At 46.3% G+C, this 24,999-nt stretch overlaps 4 protein-coding genes across 5 annotated transcripts; 2 read left to right on the top strand and 2 right to left on the bottom strand.

The window, feature by feature from the left end:
• Positions 1–16,721: 16,721 nt before the first annotated feature.
• On the bottom strand, positions 16,722–19,944 carry LOC131262217 (major facilitator superfamily domain-containing protein 1-like). Its single transcript, XM_058264171.1, has 7 exons — positions 19,656–19,944; positions 19,043–19,297; positions 18,469–18,745; positions 17,664–18,398; positions 17,471–17,583; positions 17,301–17,397; positions 16,722–17,226 (listed from the first exon to the last, which is right to left on the bottom strand). Exons 2-7 carry the CDS (start codon positions 19,260–19,262, stop codon positions 17,070–17,072), a joined length of 1,599 nt encoding a protein of 532 aa, XP_058120154.1. The 5' UTR covers positions 19,263–19,297; positions 19,656–19,944; the 3' UTR covers positions 16,722–17,069.
• Positions 19,945–20,283: 339 nt separating this feature from the next.
• On the top strand, positions 20,284–21,294 carry LOC131263742 (uncharacterized). Its single transcript, XM_058265996.1, has 3 exons — positions 20,284–20,543; positions 20,607–20,758; positions 20,840–21,294. The coding sequence occupies exons 1-3, from the start codon at positions 20,349–20,351 to the stop codon at positions 21,108–21,110; spliced, it is 618 nt and encodes a 205-aa protein (XP_058121979.1). The 5' UTR covers positions 20,284–20,348; the 3' UTR covers positions 21,111–21,294.
• A 332-nt stretch (positions 21,295–21,626) lies between these two features.
• Positions 21,627–23,513, top strand: LOC131262427 (coiled-coil domain-containing protein 28A). Of its 2 annotated transcripts, none has more exons than XM_058264422.1 (4): positions 21,627–21,975; positions 22,048–22,204; positions 22,899–22,979; positions 23,042–23,513. In XM_058264422.1, exons 1-4 carry the CDS (start codon positions 21,832–21,834, stop codon positions 23,263–23,265), a joined length of 606 nt encoding a protein of 201 aa, XP_058120405.1. In that variant the 5' UTR covers positions 21,627–21,831; the 3' UTR covers positions 23,266–23,513. The 2 variants fall into 2 exon arrangements, with proteins under 2 accessions (XP_058120405.1, XP_058120403.1); XM_058264420.1 differs by having other exon boundaries at positions 22,542–22,979.
• Positions 23,514–23,519: 6 nt separating this feature from the next.
• LOC131262428 (cytochrome c oxidase subunit 7A1, mitochondrial) lies at positions 23,520–24,137 on the bottom strand. Its single transcript, XM_058264423.1, has 2 exons — positions 24,068–24,137; positions 23,520–23,872 (listed from the first exon to the last, which is right to left on the bottom strand). The coding sequence occupies exon 2, from the start codon at positions 23,856–23,858 to the stop codon at positions 23,634–23,636; it is 225 nt and encodes a 74-aa protein (XP_058120406.1). The 5' UTR covers positions 23,859–23,872; positions 24,068–24,137; the 3' UTR covers positions 23,520–23,633.
• Positions 24,138–24,999: the final 862 nt, after the last annotated feature.

Genomic DNA, 24,999 nt, shown 5'->3' with positions numbered 1-24,999 from the left:
CCTCGGAACGAACTGAAAGAAACCGATTAAAATTACTACTCAGTGTAAAAGGGTTCATATTTCTTCTGTCTTTGAAGCTGCCAGCATCCTCCATCCGGCTCATGTTAAGTACATTCGAGGTGAAATCGATAACTTTATTCCCCACCGGACTGGCCGGAATGGATGCGCGGCTCTTGTTCTTTCGATTCGGAGATATCTTTATGATTGGCTCAAGCACCTCAACTCCCACAGCCACAGCTTTTCCCAATGGCAATTTTCCCTCCCCCTGCGTGCGGTGCGAAAACATACATTAATAACGAAACATTTTTATGGCCGCTAGGTGGTGAAATAAACGAAAGAGTTAAAATTTCAAACAAGAACACGCACCACCCACCCAACCACCCACCTACCCCGTAAGCCCCGTCCTTGGGCACTCACACACACACACACGCGTGTGTGTGGGGGTTGCCGTTGCGATCGGCGAAAATGTGGGCACTTGGTCGGCGAACTGATCGCGAGCCGGACTACGAGCCCATCATAATAATATTGAATAAATTTCAAATGAACAGATTAATTTTTTATCGCCCTTCTCCGGCGGGGCGGCCGGTTGTTGCGTGTTCGTGTCCGTCAACCACTTTGCAGCTGTGGAAAGTCTGTTGATTTTCACGCGCGCACGCGATCGGAACACGAGAAGCGAGCTGGCCGAGGCCGAGACGCAGTGAAACAACAAACACGAAATTAAAGATGGCCCCATAGGAAGAGATCCGCGTGGCCAGATTGTTCCTCCCCACCCCACCCCACCCCTTCCTTTTTCCTCAAGACGGCACGCGTTTTCCCTAGGTGGTGGGAAAAGGGTTAGAAGGACCGAGTGTGTGGCCGGGGACCATAAATGTCATAAAGTTATTAAGAGTGTAGCACTCGGACAAACGGTTCCGAGGAGCGATTCTTTTCCGACGGATGGAAAAAAAAGGGGAAGAAAAACAAACCCTCGGAACCCCCATCTTTCTTCCTTTTTCCCACCGCATTGGGTAGCATTTCCATTTTCCACCGAGCAAGCTATTATTCATCTGTCGATTTGGGTTCGAGGCGTTCGGCCGGGCTGGAGGAAAAACACACAAGCGTGCAGGAGGAAAATCGGATAAATTTCCCAAATCGCTAGATGAGCCGGCTCTATCGACGTCATCCCCGGGGGAGCTGGGGGGGGGGGGGGGGGGATTGAGACACTCCACAGTGTGTTTGTGTATCACAACTCGTTTCTGTTGTCTTCGGCATCGATCCGTTCATCCCAGACAGTGGTCACCAGTCATTTTCCATTTTCCATGTTTTTATGATCCGACCCCCCGACCGAACCGAATTGCGTCAATCGAGCTCGATAAGCCTGGGCAAGGGGGTGGGGGAAGCGGGAAGGAGCAGTGGATGTCGATCGGTGAATCTCGGGGTAAGCGTATTAAAATACGACCAATTTTTCAACCTGTCCAAGGTGGAATGCCATTATTTCGTCGTTCGGCGAAAAATGATTATTAAATTTAGCTCCGGATCTAAGGCTGCTTTATTATTGGCTCTTTTTTTTCTATTTCTCCTGGCATTTCCTCCCCTCGGAAACACTCAATATTGTCGCTTAAAATAGTGCCACAAAACACACATACGAACGGGAGGTGGAAGCATCCGATTCCGGCGCGTTGTTGGTGAAAGAGTTTAAAATTTATTTCCGCTATTAAACGCCGTTGAAGTCCGACGCCGTTTCCTTTCGTTACGCCACACGGAAAAGTGTCCCAGTTTAAAGGGAAATACACACACACACAAGCGCGTGTGGACTAATCCAAATCCATTCTGGTGAACCACTGGAGTGTCCGCGCGGCTTTCCTTCTGCCGACGCGAGATCATTTGCCTTCCCATGCTGACGGTTTGGCACTTTATAACGAGGCAAATCAAAATTCCTACTCTCGTTGATTCGATCATCCACACTCCCCCCCCTCCCACTTCATCACTCGACACATGATCGTCCATCAAGAAGCTTGCGGGCGGCATTTCCCCCCCCCCCCCCCTGTCGAAACGACACTAGCCGCGGTCCGCTGGCAAATGTGGCCATTTCGGACGGGTGAATGCTTCCTGGACTGGTACTTCTCGGTCAACGATGCGTGGATGCGTTCGCCACGAAAACGACCGACCGACGAAAACGACCAGCCGAGGAAGGGGGGAACACGTTGGGACTGGAAACGATGCCAACAATCTTGACTTCGTTGAGCGGTGCTTAGAGATCTGGGGTTACTTAACGCAGCAATTGCAGAAGATGATCTTCACGCAAGATACAAAGATTTATTACATTTTTACTATTAATATTGCAAATATGAATGAGTTCTGATCGATCACAATACACTCAATAGAATTTTAAATCATTTGTGAAATCTCCCTGGTAAAAGATCTTATCTCTTTGCATAAGGTAATAGTAAGACATGAACACAATAATAAGTCGCTGAATTATACCCCTCCAATGGCTAAAGAAATGTACAACTCGCCAGACTGTTTGCGGGTTTCGGAAAACTCCGACACTCGAAAAACAATTCCCACCGAACCGGAAGACTGGAACAATTTAATTTCTTCTATGCATGTGTCTTTATCTGCCCACAATATCTCTGCCTCTCTTTCTTCGTGTGCCTTTTTGGCGTTGAGCAAAAATTCCGGTTCGCCGACCGAGGCTTGACTTCATCACCCTCGCGACTGACAGATGACACTTCAATTCCGGTAGCTTCCAGCTGTAAAGACAGGGCAAGCGAACGGACGAAGGAGTGCTGGTGGTGGAAATTATTCGCGTAATTAAAATATTTTAACCCGTTGGAAATAATTAGAAGGAGTTACTTCTGCTACGATAAATACTTCCGCGTCACGGCCGGTTTGATGCCGCCTCGATGCTTGCCCCGGCTTGGATCGATGTTCGGATGTCGCGGGAACGGCGGCAAAAAAGAAAAAAACAACCGAGTGAGGAAAAAATAGCATAAACGATAGGTCGGGGTCGTTAGGAAGTTCTTTTCAGGCTGCTCGCTCGTAGGGTATCGGAACATAGTCCCTCGGTGCGAGGTGCCCGTTTAATAAGGCGCACCGAGAGGGAAACGATGGGAATGCATTTAAGGTGCATCGTTGCTCCCAAAGGCAGCGCGAGGAAAACGGACAAACGGTATGCGGGAAAAGTTAAAAAGTGCATCACCATAATATGGCATGCGGGAAGCGGGAAAATAATACTAAAAAAAAGGAGGAGAACCTTTTTCCTCCAGCACGAGTCCCATCGCTTTGATGGGACCATTTCCGTACCACCGTCGGTCGGTGTTTTGCATTTTCCCAAAAGGGAAAGATTACGTATAATTTACTTTTGCCCCGCAAGAATGTGCCTTCCCGGAATGTGCAACATCCATAATAATCGCATTTTGTGGCGCTGACGAAACGGAAGACTTTCAAAACGGTTTAATTAGAGACGAGCATGATGGACGGGAAAACACCGGTGCATTCTAGTGGAAACAGAAAAAACGCCACATTTTCGCCATTGGAAAATTAATGAGCAGAACATTACATAAGCGACGAGGTGTCGAAGTATTGATCTCACGTAATCTTGGGCGTTTATTTTTCATCAAATCGGCCTCGGGAAAGGGAATATGAGTTGAGAAAACGATAGAGATCGTTGGAAGTAAACTCACAGCATGCTTAAATGGCTGTACGAACAACAAACACGGCCATCTCGGAGCTACTTTCCGACCTCATCGAACTTATTGCGATTGGAGCTGAATCATGGCGCCGATGATGGTAATGATTATGACGATGTGAGCTAATATTTCACGTCGTAAACAAAAGAAACATTGTGTTGCCTGGTCTCATTTGTGTCAGCCCTCCTCGCCTTCTTGGATGATTCTGCTCTGCTCGACGGATCTGTTGATTTCGTCATCATCAAGTCATCGTGTAGCAGAGGGAAGAAAAGAAACGAAAAGGAAAGAAAAGGAAAAAAAAAACCCGTCGGACAAGTAGAAGGAAACTCGCGTTCATTCAAAGACGCGCAGATGGCGTATGCTGGCGATACCATCTAATGAAACTGCTTTTCTTTTCTGCGTGCATCCCGATTCCTGAGGAACCAGTGCCAACCCTAGCTGCTCCTTGCTGTCTCCTCCACCACCCCACATGCTTTCCGTTCTGCACTTTTCCTTTTTCCTTTTTTCATTTCGGATGCTTTGTTTCTTTTGAGAAAACAGACTATTCATGCCGCTAGCAGTGCCACCACCCGGCGTTGCCTCTGGGAGGCAGGTGGGGTATCGGGGGGCTTGTCTTTTATTCCGGTGAAAGATTTTCCACCGAGTGAATGGCACCGGCTTTTCCTGGCCCGGGTCTGCAGGTTGACGAGAATAATGGCGAATGAATGGCGAACGAAAGGCGTCCATGGTGTGGCCGAGAGGCGAGACGAGGCACACAAAAAACATGAAAATACAACACAACACAGCGCCCAAAGACACTCACATATTCAGGCGGTATAACAAACGGCAAAAAGGAAAGCATACAACGAAAGTAAAGAGCGCGCGGGAAGAAAAGAACAACATAATTCGTTGCGAACGACCTGGAGACCATAAACAGGGTTTTCCCCTCCATCGGGTTTTCTTTGGCAACCGACACAATATTCTCAGAATCTCGGATGGAGGGAGAATGGCGGGTGGGGCAGAGACGGGAAGCACTTTCTATGACCGGCTTCCGGCGAACGAGAGAACGTTTTCCTCCTTTTGTGGTCGCGCCTTTGCCTTTGCCTTTTGCGAAACCATAAATCCAGAACGGAAACGGACGGCACTGAAAGACAATGATTTTTCCATCATTTCCGTCGGTTTTTTCGCCTCGGGAAAGGGGAGGAGATGAAACAAAAGAAGGCAGGCATGGTGCAGACAATTTAATGAGTCTCGAAGTAACGGCCACATTTTATAGACGTACGTTTGACGCAGCTTGCAGACACATAAACATTGCTTTCGTACGCTTTTCCAAAGAGCGTCGCGTGTTTGATGCGGTTCGGTTCTTACTGCTGAAGATTTGAATGTTTAACAAATTCGTCTAGGCGGGTTTTCACATCGGACATGATTCTATGTTCGTTTTCCCTTTTCTTTTTCCTCGCCAAAGCATCAGGAGTCAGGTAGTAAACTATCAAATTTCCTAATTTGTTGAGCCAATAAATGTTTTCCCAAGGCAACTTGGCCTTCCCTCCCCCCCGTTTTTGGTCAGTCCTTCTGGTCGTTCTACTTCGATGATGCCCGCCCGACCTGATTTATGGAGCTCGTACTGGCGCGCGAATAAACGTGTCTTGTCCCTTTTTTCCTTGGCTTTCTTCGACGATGTTTCACCGATGTGACATGCATATAATGAGCGTTTGAATTATTATTTGGTGTCATAATTACTCCTCCGAATCGGTAATAAACCGAACCGCCGAGTGAGAGAGCTCTATCGGAAACGTAATCCCCACAAGGGGCCACAATCGAAACCGTGTCTCCGTCGAGCGTTCGACGACACAGGAAAACGTCAATCCGAAGCCGACTCATTTGTCCCGGGGCCACTTTTGCACGCCCGGGTGCCAGCATTGTGGTGATTGATGGCCGCTGCAATGGTGCATGCCCGCCCCCCGGGGGGAAGGGGATTTATCGGACCCTGGCCACCTGGTACAGCGCCAACACCCCGAGCGTCCTTGCTCGGGTTTTTACAACCGGTTGTTTCATCACATCGCATATCTCGTCAAGGAAAAACAGGATATAATAGTAGGTTTAAAAATATTGCCGCGGAGAGAGAGAGAGAGAGGGAGAGGTGAGCTGGGTGGATTTCACCTGTCGAGCTGAAGGAAACGGCGAGAGAAGGCGTTCCCTATGCTGTCCGCCAAGGCCATGAGGGCCGGAAACAATCATTCTTCTTTCAAGCCCGACGTCGTCGTCGGCTCGATGATAGTTTGGGATGCAAAAATAAACCCTAGGAAGAAAACGCTGAAAATTCATGTCTCTATCGATACCAGGACTTGTAGCGAAGGATTATCGGAAATTGGGAAAAACTAAGTGGTCCCTTCCCCCGCCCCGTGTATTTCTCCTGTTCACTGAGCAGCAAAGTAATTATCTTAATGAACCCCTTCTTCGAAGCTGCGAAAGAGAAAAGGCTGAACTCGTGCCCGAACTCGACGATTTCCCACTCGGTAATATTGTTGATTTTTCCAGTGCGAACAGTGAGCGCTTCCCCAACCAAACAAGAAATGGAAGCAGCAGCAACACAGCAACATATAAACCATCCTAAACCGACCCTCTACCCATTCCATGCGGTTCGGGGGGATCCTTTCTACTTTATTAATCTCATATTCTGCTAGGATCGGGGAGAAAGCGGCTAAAACATACAGCACGAGCCAGCGCGTGGTCGCGGAGGGGGGGTGGAAGAGTTTTCCCGGCGCTATCCAACCCTTTTTGGCTGGCGGTGGCATACATACACGCTCCCGCAAAGGCATACATACGCCGCTCCAAGGAGCAGCTCGGATGCGACTAAACACAAATACATCGCCCAAGACAAATAAAAATCGTTGATAAATAATTCATCTGTACAAATACCTTATGCTCATACATCCAGAAAACTCCTTCAACCTTGCCCCGCTGCCCCAGACACTTCCCCCGTCCATTTCCCCCCCCTATTCGTAATCTCCTCGCCTCCTTACGTTAGTCGTGTTTTGCGTCCTTTCGTTGAGTTCTCTCACTTTTACTCGCCCAGATGCCACGATGTTTTCCCGTTGTGCTCAGTGTGTGTAGGTCGTTCTACTTTTCCTTACACTCTCCCTCCCTACTCCAGCCCGCTCCGTTGAACCGTTGGACGCACATTCTCATCACATTTCCCATCCCCCTAACAAGCATCCGTTTATGGTTTGGCGTTTTTGTTCTCATTATTATCCTCTCATTTCCAAAGCCCATTCGCATACATCGAAACGGTGTTCGCTGCTGTTCGCATTCGCCCCGCAGCCGATGGGTTTTTCCGGCGAACGAATGGGATGCCTGTGTTTTCTTTCCGCACCAGTCGGCTCATTCGGTTTCACAAGGCACAAAAGCTCTCTTTGTCGGTGTTTTTCCCCCCGCAGGAGTCGTATAGTGTTTGCGTCTCCATGACAAAAACCGAGCATGTGCCAGAACTCCAGCTAGCTCGAAATTCCCGCAAGGATTCGCCCCACGTGGGTGGGTGTGTGTACGACGACGACAACAAACGCTCCTAGCTTCGCTCTCGTCCAAAAAGCATCCCATTTGAGGCGCCGTGGAAATGCCGAGAGAAAATGAAAGCAAACAGAAATCCTATTTCGGGTTGGAGAGCGCTTCGAGAGCGTTTTCCCAATGTCCTGGACGGCGCGGACTTCCGAAGGGGGTTTCCGAAGATGTGCGACACAAGACACTCCGACGAGAACGAGCGCAACCGGAGCGAGCTTGGTGTATTGTTGATTTTCCATCCACCTTCCCGTTTTCCACACTTCCTTCCTTTTATCTTTCCTTCCTGCTCTATCGAGAAGGATTTTTCTTTTTCTCCCCTGTGTTTCAGAATGGCAGGAGAATTTTCCCTACCACAACCCCCCTCTTCCGGAGATTGCTGGTACATAAGGACACAACACAAACGACACGAGTGGGAAACAATTCCGACCGAGAGCTGCAGGACCTTCCCCCGGGAGGAAAGGAGAAGGTATGGCCGGAAAACACCGGGGAAATTCAAACGGAAATGTGTATTGTAGGATTTGCACCGAAACAGGGAAAACACACCGCTTCGGGTCGGCTGGTGTGGGTGTATTTGTTTTGTGTGTTGTGCTGCTTCTTGGGAACGCTCGTTCACATTCACGTGAAAATGTGGTTTGAAACACGATGTACCACTCTGTGTCTTCTTCTCGGCGAGCTGGCGAGAAACACGGGTTGCTTCGGAGGTAATGCTCCTTTGAAACAGGGCAAAAGGGGGTGGGGAAAAGGTTTACCGAGGACGTGAAAGAACCCAAGAGCTCGGATGTTGGTTTTTCCCCGTGCAGACGGAAGCTTTTCGCATGCATGAATTTTCTTTTATTTGATGTTTGTTTTTCCTTTGTGTAATCGTTTTGCGCTCCGACAAGGAACGCTCCGTTCGCTGCAGGGACCCGCTTTTTTCCCCGCCCCGCTCCAAACCGGATGGATCAGACCGAAGAAGGATACAATTAATTACAAAAAAGAAAAGGTATGGAAACCTTTGACTTGACTGCACGCGCCGCCCAGACATCTCGAGCCAGATGAAAGAATGGCAAACCGATACAAATGAAAGATCCCTTCGACGGATGGGGAAATTATAAATAATCTCCTGCCGAAGAAGGGATGGGGAATGTCTTCACAAAATCGGTAGCTCGTGACGGGCGCGAGCGACTGTTCGTGACAATCAAAGAGAACGAGACATTTCTTGGCGTATCAAAGGTTCTACGGGCATCTGTTTTGCGAAGCCAGGAAGAAGACCTTTGACCGAATCATGGAGTTTTCCGCAAACAGCCACGTTTCATTTCATTATTATTTCTTTCAACGCACGCTTCGACTCATTGCTTTTGATACACGATTACGAAATCTATAACCGTCCCCCCTCGGGCATCGCACCAGAACATAATGCCATTCCTAGACGTCCCATTTCCTGCCCCGCTACACTCTCCCCCCCCCCCCCCCTACCACCGCCAAAAAGCTTCGCAAAAGAAATGTGATTAATCGCATCGGACACGCCGCATGATGTCTAAACGCTATAATTATCCGAACTGCACTGATTGCAATTTATGCAGTGTGAACGTCCTCCAAACCAAGCCGTCGTCGTCAGCGTCGTCGTCAGCGTCGTCGTCTTGCTCGACTGGGCTAATAATCGCATCCAGGAAGTGGTACTCCAACTGCTCGAATCGAATCTCGTGTGTGGGGAGGGGGAGGGGGACCGGTTTCCTTTTTGATCGGTCCGCGTGCGAAAATACATTGGCTTCAAAATGTGTGTGTGCATCGTTGAAAGAGGGCGAACCCGAACGCGAGGTAATCGCGGAAGACAAAATACAAAATTTTCTCCCCTCCCTTTTTCCCAACCCCCTTTCGGGAGGGGAGCATTTTCCCCCAAAAGACTCGGTCGTTCGGTTTTTCGGTGGCGAGTTTTCCCGTCCGTACGTTTCGCCATTCGCCATTCATAATTCACAGTCCGGTTGAACCGGAAATGTCATTTAATTACCTACGCGCAGCGGGATGCATACCCACACGTACACACACACGCACACTTACAATTGCATTTGTGCGCGGTGATGGAGACGCGAACCGAACCGATCTTCATGCGTGATGGAGAAGGCGACCGCGCGCTCACATGTAATGTTTTGATGTACAGATCGTCTAATTTTTCAACAGGAACATGCCGAACATACACACATTCCGTCTTTTGTCGGAGCTCTAGGATTCGTCTATTGGAGGTCTTACCTCCCTAGAGGTCTAGTTTAGTACTCTTAAACTCATTTCGGTTGATAAAGTCTATAAGAGTTTGAGGTTCTAAGATGACGGATGAAATATTTCAAGCGAGTTATTAGAATTGGCAATACAAGAGGTTTTTTCCAAGACCTATTCTCCTTGATGATCGTCTTTTGTCGGAGCTCTAGGATTCGTCTATTGGAGACAATCTCCCTAGAGGTCCAGTTTAGTACTCTTAAACTCATTTCGGTTAATAAAGTCTATAAGAGTTTGAGGTTCTAAGATGGTGGATGAAATATTTCAAGTGACTTATTAGGATTCGCTACACATGAGGTTTTTCCAAGACCTATTCTCCTCGATGATCGCAAAGGCAACGCACTTTCGCCAAAACGGGTGCGTTTTAAAGTACCTTTCATTGGCTTTCCCTCCCCCCCCCAACACCGTCCCACCCTTTTCAACCGCCTCTGTAAATATGTCACGCCGCGACCAAAGCCGGCAGACTCGCTGGCGAATTCATTCATCTGCTCCCCGAGGCGGCCAATGTGCCGCCGCGTAATCGTGTCACGCAGGCTGCTGGGTGTCGCCCTGGCCGTGTCACATTTCGTTCGCCAGCGCAGCACGTTCGGGTTCGTCTGAACGTCGTCGCGAACGGAGAAACGGATTTCGAACGGCATGTTATTTCATCGGATCCCATCTATCTCTCGCGCGCTCTCGGTTCTATCGAGCCCATCATCTTCCCGACGGTCCAGCCAGGGTGGTAATGACGAACCCCCACCACCCCCCGACCAGAATACAATCTTATGGGAAATGCCACATGGTCCTCGGACACTAGGATGGCCAATGGCGACGGGACGATATTTTTAATTGGAACAAACTTCTAAATATATCTATATCACCCGTCCGCACCTGTTCACCCGGTTTCCGACGGGTTCGGTTTTCTATTGATTAAATCCACAATCGATCTTACGCTGGGTAAATGTGTTCCCATTTCCATACGCCATTTATCACGGTGCTAATCGGTTTCATTCACGCTGACGTCTGCAGGTTTTCACACCGGATTGCTGCACACCTCGCCACAGTGAGGGGTTTGCAACTTCTCCAATTAAAAGAAAACATTTATCCCTAACGCCCTCCTAATCGTATCGTATCAAGCACCATCACGTCCTGCAAACGCAATAAGTGCTTTCGAATGGCCTTTAGCTGTGGACTTGAAAATCGCACGCATAACCTCACCGAATCCTGCGCCGGGGTCATGGCAACGATGCACGTGGAAAAGTTCAACCCCGCCGCTTGTTGTTAACCGATAGGAGGAGCAAACGATGCCTACCTTCCCCCCCCCCACGTCCCCCCCCCCACGTCCCACAGCCCGATGATCCCGACTCAGCACCAATTGTTTAAAAAGTGTGCTAAACCTTTTCCCGATCGGGGCGACTACCGGCACCAGAAGTGAATGGCGCTAGCACGGCTTAGTGATAAGAGAGTTAGAGACTCTCAAGGGCAGGGGTTCTATGGCTGTTTCATGATACCATACGGCGGGTCGCTTGTTAGTAAACAATGCGGTCGATACTTTGTTGCAGATCTCCCCGGGACCCCGGGTGTGTGTCGATTGTAAAATGTTTAACTACACGTAACGGATCAACTTCAGAGCACGTGCACTTGGAGTTAGTGCTGTTCGCCGATGTGTTTTATATTCCAGCTGCAACCTGTCATTGAGATTCCTACACTTCTCTCTCCCAGAGGTAAATTTATAACGAACAATTGTCCACCAAATTAAATTCCTTTGTACAACTCAATTCTATTTAAGTGAAAAAAAACTGAGCGTCCTGGTGTTTCTTTATGGAGCGCATTTTCCGGCACAGAATTGCAGATCGTGCAAAGGAAGGAACTCATTTTCAACTCTCCACTCGTCTTCACTACAACGGCTCCATTCAACCAGGGGTTGCTTACCCCGAGCCCAAAGAAACCCGGAGTGTCCTTTCAACTTTTCTCTCCACTTTCCTCATATGGATTTGACTACATAAAGCTACATCTACATGGTTTATTCCTTCTCTCGCTCTTTATCCGGCGGGGGGTGCATGTCGTTTTATATTCAACGCGGGCTTTGTTGCATCACATTCAACAGCAAATGGAAAGCTGATTGGACACGAAACGGAGAAGCATGGATTTGCCACACAGTGTGCTCAATAACATCGTGAACATCCAAAAAATCGCATTTGTTTTATTTATGGTTTTTTTCATTATAAATAAATATCAATATCAGGGTGTTATATCTTCTTAAAATAAAATTATTTTACCAATGTTTTCATTGGTTTCGACTGTTTATCAATTAATGTTCAACTATTGTAGGACATACTGTGAACACATGACGATGTCAACCACTGTTCTTCTACTTCTACAAAAGAAAGATAGCATTACACATTCCCAGCTAAACATATGCCTAAATACGCCCAAAAGTCTGAACTGAACATTTTTAATTGAATTTTCTACAGCTTTGGAAAATTATTGTATTTTCGAAGCGAGGCATATCATGAATTTTTGGAAATAATCGATGGAATATTTGTTTCCATGTAGTCTGCACATTGTACAATGATTTACAGTCGTTTCCTTTATATTTGTTTAAGCTGTGAAGATGCATTATCTTTCCACTCGACGTCACCAAAGGAAAAATGAAGCATTACCAAGCGAGCCGAGTCCTTGCAAACCATTTTTCTTTTTCCTCCCAAAGCATATTTCCAGGGCCCACCGGGGGAAGAAAACTTCCATCACACTGACGCAAAAGGAAAACAACAAGCTTTTCCAAGCTGCATCTCCTCTCCTCCTGCTCGGCTCGTGCATTCGTGTCACAAACCGCACACGAACAAAGGCGAAGCGAAGCGAGTCCCGAAGGACGACAAGAAAGCACGGTGCTGGGAAAACGCAGCGCTTCGCCATTGTATGCCTCCGCCAAGGATGCAACTGTGTACGTGTTTCTTCTTGGAGGTTGTCGGCGAAAGCATCCCCACTAAACCCCACCCTTCCCTTACCGACACCCCGGTTGCATCCAGTTCCACCTGTTTTCCGAAACACAGACGGCTTTGTGCATCGCAGTTGGCTCCTATTCTTATTATTTTCTCTTTCCCTTTCTGACCCTTGCCCTCCTTCTATCTCCATCCCTTATTATGCTCGTCGCGGCATCGTTAACGAAATATGTTGCTCTATCCTGTTCTCGGGCGTCCCTTGTCGTTCGGGAACTATTTACAAACACCCCCACACAAACACATGCACACGAGCACGAAACGGTCCTTTCTGTCGAACAACCGTGCTCCGTTCGTTTGTTCGAGTCCTTGCCGCCCGCCCGTGATCCTGGAGCGCGGCGCACAACAGCATCGCTGTACCATAAATACCAATGCCACCTACCTTTCCTCGGTGCTCCTTACGTGTGGTGGGGTGGTGGGCGAGAGAATACCCCAGAACATTCGTTGGTTCATACATCGTTGACGTTGTCGTTGTCGTCGTCGTCGTCGTCGTCGTCCTGCGATGGTCGGATCCAGCTCCACAACGAACCGAGGAGCGCACACAAAAAAGGAGAAAGAGAAATAATATCAGAGCGTTTATTTTCATTACAATTCAATGTGTATACAAGGGTCTGCCTCCCCAATGCTAGGTGGCTGTTGCTATTGCGGATTGTAGAACCTTCCCTTTTTTGGGGTGGCTTGGCAGTTTTCCCCCACCCCATTCCCACCGAGCCACTGTCCCACTATCCACTAGCCTCCCCGCGGAATAGAGCCTTTTATCCTCGCCAAACATCATCTCATTGCCATCGTGGAAAATCCTCTTGCCCCCGGAGCGAGTGAGGGTGGGTGGGGCGTGGGGGGGGCACCCAGCCTCTGGCGCCCTCAGGGAAATCTCATACACTGTGGAAAATGCGGCTTCGATGCCAATATTGCTGAAGCTGCTGAATGCACAAAACCGGCACCGGGATTCGCAACGACCGACCGACCGATGCTCGTGAAAAACGGGGGTGAAAGAGACCGTGAATACGCGGTGGGAAAGAGAAATATTTCCGGAAAAATGAGACGGCACGAGACGGGAGTGAATGGAACAGAGTGTTTTGGGGAGTTGGAGGCGACGGAACTACAAAATCAATAATTCCCTTTTATTCAGCAGTTCCGTTGTGCTTTGTGTTGTTGGTTGTATTGGAGGGGAAAAGCATGAATGCCACGATAATCAACGACTCCATGCCTCCCCCCGACGACGACTCTTACCAGCCCCCTATCCCCTCTCTCCACCTTGGGCTCTTGGGTATCCTTTTCCAAAAGGATCCTTTCCTTCTCGCTTGCTCACCCACCCCAGCTTTCCCACCACACACGGTTTTCCCGCAAAAGTCAGCTCACGCCATCACACAATGTAAAAACCGGCACCGCACACCGCCTGTTGCTCGACTCTGCTTTTCGTCCACCTCATCCAATCCCCGAGCGTCCATTGCGTTTGATTCGTGACGTTATTTAGACAATGTAGTCCTGGTATCCTTGGTGCGCTTGCAGTCCTCCTTGCATCGTAGTTGGCTCAGCAGCAGCAGCAGTGTTGTCAGTCACCACCACCAACACCACCACTGGTACGGTTGCCACACAACACCGTTGCCTGCTCCGCATGAGATGCTGGAGTAAATGTTATTGATTTTCCATTTCCCCAACCCTCCACGCACAGCAGGTTCTTGGGGGAATCCTTATCCGACGCGGTGCTCCGCCGACGTCCCCCCAGACATTCGGCCGCCACCCTGCTCCATGTGTTTACGAGTATGTGAATGTTTTGGGCGTGGTTGGTTGTTCTTGCGCCCCTTATGCAGTACACAATTGTCGTTACTAGCGTGCTCCTTCGATGCATCCCGGACGCGCTCTGGGAAAAGCTTCCGGGAAAATGATACCTTCAGAAGGCGATGCACAGAATGGAATGTGTGCGCTCGAGCACGGACATGGATACATGAAAACTTTCGGGTGTGTTTATTTTTTCTTCCGCTCGTTTCCGCTTCTTGAATTTATTCAGAGTTGCTTCCTGCAATAGTGGTTAGTTTTTGTAAGAAACTACTTTATGCCGGAAATAATTTATGCTTTTTATTAATCATTTAGATAGTTTTGAGGAAAAGCTTGCTTTGGCATTCGAGGAAAGACAATAATATTGATTACACTGGTTCATAACTAACTAATTTTAAACTTTAAATGATTACCCCAAAGCAACTCATTCAGCCTAAGGAATGAAGTGCCTTTCCTTCATAAGTCGTTATTCCTCTTTTTCAAGGAATCGTTTTATTAGGCCATAGAAATCATAAGAATGTTGAAAAAAAAAGAAAATAATCAATACGTACCTTTCACCTTCGGCACCAGAAAATGAACGGGAGAAAACAGCTTCCGAACTGATTCTTCACTTGTTTGAACTCAAACGAAAAAGGATAGATAGAAAAATTTCATATTGAACCCATCCGTAAGCCTTTACATTTTCCACGTGTAACAGTAGCAAATCCGACGATATTGAATATTTTCTTCTTATACATTTCGAATGAAAGGAAGTGGAAAAAATTATCTTCTCCAGTAGAGTAGTTCAATATGTAGTGTTAAAAAACCCCCCCTTCGCTTCAATGGATAGTTTGTTGTATGCCGCTTTGGATGTTTGATTTTTGTTTTTCAACACACTTTTCCAAGTATTAAACAGATCTAGGAAGAGGATGCTGTTCGATCGGTGTTTAATGAACAAACCGGTATCTATCATCCTCTATCCATTAATTCCTTTGCTTCTTCTCTACATCCTCGACTTGCGCAAACGCGTATGCCGCTGATAAATGTTTGCAAAACCCGATCAAAAATAGATTTCTGCAGCATCCTTTCGGAGCGGCTTTCGTCATAGGCGTTCAGCTGTTATTCCCGATTGAATGAATCAAACCCTTTTTCTGCAACCGCCTCGCGGGATCGCGCAATTCCACACGCCTTTGCACGCCGCAACGCCACGGACGCGTTCCGGGACGCGCATAGTTTCGCCCAAAAGAAATGATTAATAATAGAATTCATTTTTCGCGCATCGACCGCAGCGGGAGGGGCTGCACCGGAGGGAGGGGGTTTGGGTTTGGGGCGACCAACAAGGAAGTGCCTTTGGCGGAACAACACCAGCAAAATCCCTAACAAAGTGCGACTTATTCGAGTGAATGCGGGATTTCGTCCTATTTTTAGGCAAGGCTTGGTGACCCATGGTGACAAAGCTGGCCTCCACTCGCGGCCTGCGCTCCATCGTGTGAGTTCTCCAACGCATAATGCATCGCAGTGCAGGTTTGTCTATATTTTCCACTTTCCGCGACACTACCCCATCCATGTACAGCACCAGCACAACGCATCCCTCGCATCCGAATGGAAATTTGCGTTTTGATGAATGAAAGCGGCCGTATGGAGGGACATGTTTTTCCCCCCTGCCTGTTCACGATAGGGTGCGGAATGTACTCTCTACCTTCACCGTCGATCAAGAGACTTGATGGCGTTGTTCAACGAAACTGACGCCCGACGCTTTGGAGTACGGTGTAAATTTCGCTAACGGTGTTCGTTGACATTCATTACAGTACCTCTATTAACGTCGCTTCCAGCCCGAGAAGGTTATTTCATTTGCACAAATTATAACCTACCCCAACATTGTCAAACAAAATGTCCTTTACATTATTGTGATAAATGTGCTCCCTCGCAATTTCAAAATATTTGTAGTAACATAACTTAACGGTACTACATGAATGTTAGGTAGAAAATTGATTTTCAAAATTATTCCTAAATCCAAATCGGATTATTTTAGAAGAAAAGCTCTCAAACTCGCCAATCAAAGCTCGTACTACTTGCATGCAATTCGCATGTACAAGTTAACGATCAAACGAAAAACCCATTCCCATGGAAAATGAAAATAATTTTCGGTATGAATTATATTACAATACATACTCATTTAACCAGTTAATATTATATTTAATGGCTACACATACCTGGTAATAACATGTATTTATATGTATGTATATATATACTCACTTCATAAACGTCCACTTCGGCAACACCGACTCTACGTGTTATGGTTCACAGTTGCCCTCTTTTTCTTCGAGGTGGGATATGTTGTATAACAACAGCAAACCATTGCCATTCACAAAAACGATTCACATGCAATGACTTCGCTCTGTACGGTTGTGCAAATTTAATTATCAACATCAACAAAATGCGACGTTTTGGGGTTTTGTTTCGAGTTCGACTTTCTTTTGGCATTGTTGGCACTCCCTTCTGGCTAATAACATAATTACAACAATAAGAATCTGATTCGTACAATAATACTTCGATATTTTCCAACTCTGCTTTTCTTGCGCTTTCAAATAACTTTCAGTTCTAAAATCTTTGTTTCCCAGCAATTTCACTACCACCACATCCTTCGTTCACCATCTCTTTCCGCATCAGTAGAATTAAAATAAACTTGTTGCAGTACATCTAAAACAACAATATTCTTACATAGCAATAGACAGACAAACATGCACATACACACACACACACACAGCCTCAAACCGGAATGCTCTTATACCGAAACCCTTTCAAATGTTTGCATTTTCACTTTACGGCCTAGGAGTTTCATGTTGCTCGAGGATCCACGGGGAGCGATGATACTTGTTCATTCAGCCAAGGGTTCTGTATCGCTCTGTGTTGGCGTATTATCCAGAACACGATTGACGTAACGGTTTCGAATGGATTCGGGATCGTGGCTGCGATGCTCTCTATCCTGTCCACCGTCCATGTTGTCACTAGACATACCAGAAGCGTCGTTCAATCTGCCAAGGAGATATCAATAATAGAGACCGAAAGGTAAAACAAAAGCTAGACCTTGTGTGCTAGACTTTCTTACTCTTTTCTGGCGTAAAGCCGAGCAGCTGGACTCATGTTCAAAATACCATCGTTGCTGGAGTCGTACAACCACATAACAATCGTTGCCAAAAGGGAAACTGTATGAAATGAGACGAATGAAACAATTACAGCCTTATTTCTTTGCACACATTTTAACTAAGGGTATCTCACCAATCAGCCAGCCAATGAAGAAAATTTCCAGCATAAAGAATCCGCCCTTGTCGACGATCATGCCGGAAATAATTGAGATAACCGCCAGACCAAGATTCTGCACCGACTGACAGCTGGTTGGAGAAATAAAACGACGATTAGTGATGGAACAAAATTATTAAAAACGCGTGTGTGGATGTGTGTTGAGACGTACATGCCATATGCCGTTCCGAGTTGATACTCTGGTACGATGAGCGCTACCAACGGCCACAGACTGGAGGCGAGCATCGAATAAGCCATTCCCATCGTAATCATGCCAATGTACGGGTTCAGGTAACTGAAAGCAAGCATTCCATGTGCCACGGTTGTCACAATGATGGATAAAAAGACCCACAGAATATTCCGGCCAGTACGGTCCACTAGCAGACCAAACAAAGGGCTTGCGACGGCGGCAATAATGTACACGATCGAATTGACCGTGTTTGCGTCTTCGGATGTAAAGTCAAATTTGCGCATAAAGAACACCTTTCCGAGGGCGATGAAAGGGAAGATGGCCACATAGTATGCCACACAGATCACTGTCACCATCCAGAAGGACACCTTAAAGGTACCCACATCCGACAGTTTGGCCACTTCCCCTCCCGGAGCCGAATCGTTGCGCTTCAAAATGCGCGCGGCACGACGATCCATCCAGCCGAGTATGAGGGCACACATCATGGACATCACACAGGTCAAGGTGGCTAGAAGGAGGACCACACCTGTGCACATGTGTCCCTGGTAGCCCAAGCTCTTGACGTACTTGTAGATGGGGACCATCACAAGAAAGTTCACGGTGCTTCCAACCCGGGCAAACGACAGCTGCAATCCGAAAACCATGTTCAGCTCTTTCCCCTTGAACCACAACACAGCGTAGCTGTTCTGAGCCACGGCTAACGATTCTGCTCCAATGCTGCGAGTAAAAGAAAGTAGAAACAATCACCATTAGACTATCAACAGAATTCAGGATGCATTAGTCTTACCCAAACATAAAACGTCCGACAAGCATCAACCAGAACATGTTGATAGTGGCTCCCATCGCGAAGATCAGCTGTCCGATTAGCAGAATAAACATGTAGATGATAGTGCCAAGGCGAATGCCAAACACACGATCCATCAGAAAGCCTCCGATAAAACAGAGGATCACGTTCGGCCACGAATAGATGGAATAGAGCCATACGAACTGAGTTGTCGTGAGGTTGAGATCCGATTTAAACGTATCCTGCAAAGCGCCCGGATTGTCGTAACAGAAATACGACCCTGTTGGTAAAAAAGGAAATTTGCATACATGAGAGGTAAGGTTAAAGTTCGTCTCTCCACTCTGGGTGTTGATAAAATGACCCACTGGCAGCACGCGACCACCGGTGGGGGGCCGCAATGCGAACGTCCGACACACATCCACAAACAGCGTTACATATTAATTGGAAGAGGGCTTATCGTGCCCGTGCCAGCGCGCCATTCCAAAACAAACAGTAGAATAGACAATCGCAATCGCAAACGGTCAGCTGTGGAATCAGGTCGGAGTCATTGCGGTGGAAAATTGCGCGTCTCACTCACCGAAACCGACAAGACACATCAAGATAAGGGCTTGGAAGCGGTGCAGGAATGAGGACGGGTTACAGCACGCGGTAGCCCCGCATCCCGTTAGCCGCTCGGTCAGCTCGTCGTCATCGCTCTGTCGGACTGTGCGGGCCATTGATCCGGAAGGTTCATCGGTGTCCGTATCCGGCTGGAGAATCGGACGACGGGCCTCATCTTCATCGTATTGCCGGGGCATCGTTCAATGTTTACACCCAGCACACAATCTAAACGCTTGAAGAAAGAACCGAAAGGAAATGAAAGGTACAGTTTAGACGATCACTTGATGATCTGTGTCCGCCCGATGTAACAAAGAACTTATGACGGTTAATAATGCTGGTGCGAAGAAATGGAACTGATGGTAGTGACTCAGCCGGGTGTAGCATATGCATATGCTGGGAATCAGAAGTCCATGAGAACCATTGAAAAAAAGCCCTGATAACTGTCCACCCTGATACATTGCATGCACGCAGGGTTTTGCCAACACGATAAAACTAGGCGTCAGCAATATCCGCCTCCCGCTAGCCTGGTTTCGTCGAAATGTGCTAACTCGTTACCGCTTTAAGCTGTTGTTATGAAACAGGCCACTTACCAGTCGATCGCGGACAGTTTCCAACCGAAACTTTGAGCAATTGTTTGATGAAGGTGCAAATAGAAACCGTCCACACTCCGACAAGCGATCCAGCGTTCCACCCGTCCTTTGCGAGGACAAAAACAAAACTGATAGGGGCGATCGAAATACCAACGTCTCTCCGGCGTTTTACACACCCGGGGACACACTTCTTCAGCAACTCTCCTTTTTCCGTGGAGATAGAACACAGTTGCGCTTACTTTTTGCGACCCACTAAATTCCGACACGATGAAACGTAGAAATTCACTGGTTTTTGCACCGAGATGCAATTGATTTATGGTCACAACAAACTATTCGCACAACACAAAGATGTTGAATGTCAAAGGTTCGAATACTCACCTCAAAGTCACGAACAAAAAGACTTCAATTTCAATATCAACTCAATCAAGAAAGTTTTACACCATTTAACAACTAGAAAATAATTGAAATTTTAATTCATAATATTCTTTTAGGTCTTTGGTCAAATATTTCCGTTTCTGAGACATAATAATGCTGCTTTAGGTCACCTACCATGTGATCCACCTTGGGTTTTTTCCAAGATGTCAAATGTGTCCAAATCGTAGTTTGTTGTGATTTTGCAGACGTGGGAGGTATTCGTGCACGAATGCAAAGACCCGCTTGTTTTTGCGTTAATTTCTAAATCAAGAAAGCAGGATGGCCGATTTGAAGCGCGATTTGGACGAATACCTGCTGCTGCAGGAGAATCAAAAGAAAAATTTCAAGCTTGAGATGCCCAAAATGCCCACCATCCCGACACCCGGATTGGTGGGCAAGCTGTTCGGTCGGAACCAGGAACCAGAGGCAAATAGTTGGCTCAAGGATACTCAGGACACTTGTTGCCCAAAGTTGGTAAGGTTTTACTTTTACACACAAACCGAGTACGCTCGCTAAAAGGAATGTCCTTATTTTTAGTCTCGAATACAACGGATCGTCGGTTTTGTGACGTGTATGGGGCTCGGCATGTTTTGCATGGTAGTGTCCACTTTCTACATACCAGTGCTTATACTGAAAGCGAGAAAGTTTGCCCTATTATATACGCTCGGCAGTTTATTCTTCATCATGAGGTAAAGCGCTTTCAAATCATCAATCTGCTTAATTTACTCCCTTGTCAGCACCATATTACAATGTTTCTACTGATCTTGCAGTTTTTCTTTTCTGAGCGGCTTTGGAGCAATGTTTCGTCAGATGTTTTCCCGCGAGAGGTTGGCAATGTCCATCAGTTACAGTTGCTGCATGGTGGCCACGCTTTACTTTGCAATGGTAGCACAAAGTACCGCATTCACTGTCTTGTTTGCCGTGGCGCAAATAATCACGCTGCTGTGGATGATTCTAGCAGCAATACCAGGAGGCATGAGTGGGGTGAAATTCTTTGGCAGCATGTTCCGAAGTTCGGTATCCAACACGCTTCCAGTGTAGGATTCTATCGAGCAAAAGAAGCGAAAGGAATGTGCACGTGTGATATCTTGATAGTTGATCCCGAAAATATCATTACGACTTGGCTGTTTTCCCAAGGAATGGAAAAGTATTTTCTTTCGTTGAGCCAAAACAAAGTACTAATTAATAAATGTTTAAGAAATAAACTGCTAGTATTAACAAACAATTTAAAAAAATGATTTCAATACAAAGGCAAATCGAAAGAAAATCGTGATCCATCTGGTAAATGCAATTTTAAACAACTATATTATCGCTCAATGCAATCCGCTTCGTAAAGCAGTAGAATTTAAAGTGAATTTGCAGGATTTGTCGCATTTTTTAATTGTGCAAGTAATGTTCGTTTCTCTATAAAAAAACTAATTTTAATTTTACTACTTCCACCGTTAGCTACCAAAACGGTTCGACCTTTAAAACCTACGACTCTTGGTGTCCAATTTGACAGCTGTTTGATAGTAAATAAAGGCGTTAGCCAAAAAAAAATTATAAAAGTAAAAGTTCGCATTGTTTTCGCAGCAAGCCGTCGTACATTCCTTTCAAATTCGTCAGCATACACCCGAGAAAGCACATTTACGGAATCCAAGAATGTAAAGCCAGTTGTAACCGTGAATGAAACCAGTGAATGTGTAAAGCCAGACAGTTATCGGAAACCACAAGCGCCACGACGACGACGACGACTACAAAGGTGTGAGCTTTGCAGTTCAACATGGAGTGCGACGACGCGGCCGTAGAGCGTCAGAAATTAGTTTCCAACGACGAGGAAGATGACCAAAATACCATCACCAACCTGTCCTCTAGTGGGCAGGCTAAATCTGTGCAAACTCCTATCTCACCCGTTCTGAGTAACAAGGTGAGTCACCAAACGCTTATCAAACGCTATGTACGTCAATCATCCGACAACAATGAATCTCTTTAATTTCAGCTCTTTTCCAGTGGTGAAACGAGTCGAAGTCAAAACTCCACCAACTACTCGCTAGGTAAAGGAATTTCGAATGATGCACCATTAACGACCAGAGTGAATTACGTGAACGAACGTAAAACACAGGACGCTAAGCCAAAGACTAAGAAAGTCCAACGAGGTACGATCACTTGGATGCATATTCACATCAACTAATCTATTAGTGATTAGAAAACACCTCCTTCCACCAAACTTTATCTATGCTTCCCTATCACAGTTCGTTTTTTTTGCTGGTGATGGTTATTTTCATACCTTTTTACGACTATTCGTTTGTTGATTTAAGTATCTTTTTGCTATATTTTCGCTTCATTTTTGGTTTTGTTTTGTTTCTTTTTTGTTCTCTTCTTTTCCATGTTTATATCGCTCCACGTTTCGGTTCGATTTGTTCGTCTGATCATTTGGTTACCGCGCCGTGTTGCCTTGGTGTGTGGCCGTTTTGTGTTGGCTTTTGCTCGTAGAGCCCACGTCCGCTAGTGGCAGCGTCAGCAACACAAGTAGTAATCTCCATGACGGACCAGAACCAGCAGTCCCCAAGAGCAGTGCTTCCCATCAACACACCTTCCAACAAAACCCACACACACCTCAGGTCCAACAAAAACCTCAACCACTGCCATACCAGCGCCCAAAACCACCCGACTCGCTGCCCTCCGTTGGCAGCGGTGGGGTCGTTGGTGAAGGTGGTGCTGGTGGAGGCGCAAAACTACGAATCCCTAGTGCCAATCCCGTGTCATCCACGTCGGGCAGCTCGAATACGCTCAATACGAAAGCACACACTTTCTCCTCCCGTCCATTAAAACACCATTCTTTCATATCAGAGGTGCCGGATGTACGACACATGGAACGGGCCCTACTCGGTTTGCTGGAAGATTTTCATTCCGGTAAACTAAAGGCTTTCGGTAAGTAATCAGATGTGATGAAATCTGGCTCAAATAAATCTAACGAATTTATTATGTTTTAGGTTCGGGTTGTACCATGGAACAAATGACGAGCATCCGCGAGCAACAGGAGAGTTTAGCCAAGCTGCATTTTGACCTTGGCACAGAAGCATTTTCCGGTGGTAACAACAGCAGCAACTCTGACAACGAGCTGCACGCTCAATGCAATATGAAGAAGCTGGTGCAAAAGCTGGAGCAGTTGTCTTTTTCCATCGAGAAACTGCATTCGAGCCACGTCGAAAAGTAGACAGCAGCATAGCGGACCAACTTGACTTACCCATGCCATCGTTTACTAATATATAGGGAATAGAGCCGGTGGGGTATTTCAATTACGAATCTTGCGTAGAAACGATAGCCGAAACCGCATCAGTAACGATGTGTAGCAATTTGTTGTCGCGATCGTTCGGGGATAGAATTTCTTTCATTTATTTTATTTTATTTTATTTCGGAAAATATGATTTGTATATCTTGGAATAAAACACAGGTTTTATGTTACTCGTGTGCTGCCATTGTCTTAATGTTTTAGTGGACGATAGAGCTCAATGGTTTTTCCAACGGTTATCTCTGTGTGCTCTACTCGGTCGTAACACATTCATTCACTGCTGTCCAACATTCTTAGGCCTTCTTCTTGGCGAAGCCCAAATCGTAGATCATTTTGAAAATTCCCAGCAGACCTACGCCACACAGCGCCACAGTGATGCCGAAAAGCGCCTTGTCCGCGGGTCCGCCTTTCAGGAAGACTGGTAGCTCATTCTTTGCCTGGAACGTTATCATCTTCTTACGTAACGATTCCGGCAGCTTATCCGAAATCATTACCGGTGGCTCGGGATGGTGGCCCATTGTGCGATATGTGGCTGCATAAAGAAAACAAAATCAAAATTCAACTTTTTTCAACGGTTAGATCATACGCGAATTATGCAATCTACGAAAAAAAATCCACTAAACTTTCGAATGCCAACCGTACGTTGCAGCATTGCGATTATTTCATACTCTTTTGCAGTTCACAAACACTTGATGACCTCTGCTTGCATTAAACAGTACTTATTTACCTGATTCACGCAAGGAAAACTAAAACGAACCAATCTTTCTCTCCGATGGAGACTCACGCGGCACCGAAACGACGAATACTGAAGAATGAAAAATGCATCAATCCCGTCGAACGAAGCAACCGCTTGCTCCTTAGCCTTCGATCACGGCTTGCTTAGGGAAACGTACGTTAGTTGACATGCCAAAAACGCAACCGCAGGCGACTAGGATTATTTTTAGCCATGCAATCCTGATGCTATCCATCTGCATCTGGTAGCGAAAAGTGCAAATGCATTTGCAGTGACGTTTAGGTGTAACTATTTTCCCGTCGACAACCGTTGCACTCATCAACACAAGACAACAGATTTGGATTTTTTACATAAAATATATTTCTGTTAAATTAAATATTGTTTTATGTGTGTATGTATGTTTGTATATGTATATATATTTTTATGTATGTATATATATTAAGATAATTTTGTTTGTTCCGATTTTCATTTATATGTATATATATACTTAATGTCCACTTTCAACATATATCATCTTTTTTGTATTTTCATCGGTTATTTCCATTGCCCCTTATGTTTACACTTGCTTGTTATCCGCTGTGTCGCGCGTTTGCGTTTCTTTTTTTATGTTTTGTTGATTTTCATAATTGTTATACATTACACACATTCGTTTGCAGTACACAGGTCATTTCCATTTGTTTGAATTTTATTTTACCTACAGCAACAGCATCATTGTATGTTTTTTTTGTGTTTTGCTCAAAGCCTATTTACCCCTTCCCCGTAACGTGTTATTTCATCCCGCAACGTTTCTCCTTCTTCGCTCTTCTTCGCTCCAATCCAGCTCCCTTCTGTCGAACCGTGTTGGCGAACTTTATCGACATTTACAATGCCCTACCCTCGAAAGGATTCACTTTGTACAAACTTGACACTTTCCCGCTTTACAACTT

This window comes from Anopheles coustani, chromosome 2, assembly GCF_943734705.1.
Source record: "Anopheles coustani chromosome 2, idAnoCousDA_361_x.2, whole genome shotgun sequence".
Classification (NCBI taxonomy): Eukaryota; Metazoa; Arthropoda; class Insecta; order Diptera; family Culicidae; genus Anopheles; species Anopheles coustani.
Note: the sequence above shows the minus strand (reverse complement) of the source record. Positions and strands in the feature narration are given on the sequence as shown.

Excerpts from the sequence above, each read along its gene's own strand:
- LOC131262217 (XM_058264171.1), bottom strand. The coding sequence starts at position 19,262 with ATGCCCCGGCAATACGATGAAGATGAGGCCCGTCGTCCGATTCTCCAG. Across the intron at positions 18,399-18,468 it reads GTCGGACGTTTTATGTTTGG|CATTGGAGCAGAATCGTTAG; the intron begins GTAAGACTAATG and ends TTTTACTCGCAG. Across the intron at positions 17,398-17,470 it reads CTTCATTGGCTGGCTGATTG|TTTCCCTTTTGGCAACGATT; the intron begins GTGAGATACCCT and ends CATTTCATACAG.
- LOC131263742 (XM_058265996.1), top strand. The coding sequence starts at position 20,349 with ATGGCCGATTTGAAGCGCGATTTGGACGAATACCTGCTGCTGCAGGAG. Across the intron at positions 20,544-20,606 it reads ACACTTGTTGCCCAAAGTTG|TCTCGAATACAACGGATCGT; the intron begins GTAAGGTTTTAC and ends CCTTATTTTTAG. Across the intron at positions 20,759-20,839 it reads AGTTTATTCTTCATCATGAG|TTTTTCTTTTCTGAGCGGCT; the intron begins GTAAAGCGCTTT and ends CTGATCTTGCAG.
- LOC131262427 (XM_058264420.1), top strand. The coding sequence starts at position 21,832 with ATGGAGTGCGACGACGCGGCCGTAGAGCGTCAGAAATTAGTTTCCAAC. Across the intron at positions 22,205-22,541 it reads GACTAAGAAAGTCCAACGAG|AGCCCACGTCCGCTAGTGGC; the intron begins GTACGATCACTT and ends TTTTGCTCGTAG. Across the intron at positions 22,980-23,041 it reads CGGTAAACTAAAGGCTTTCG|GTTCGGGTTGTACCATGGAA; the intron begins GTAAGTAATCAG and ends ATTATGTTTTAG.
- LOC131262428 (XM_058264423.1), bottom strand. The coding sequence starts at position 23,858 with ATGGGCCACCATCCCGAGCCACCGGTAATGATTTCGGATAAGCTGCCG.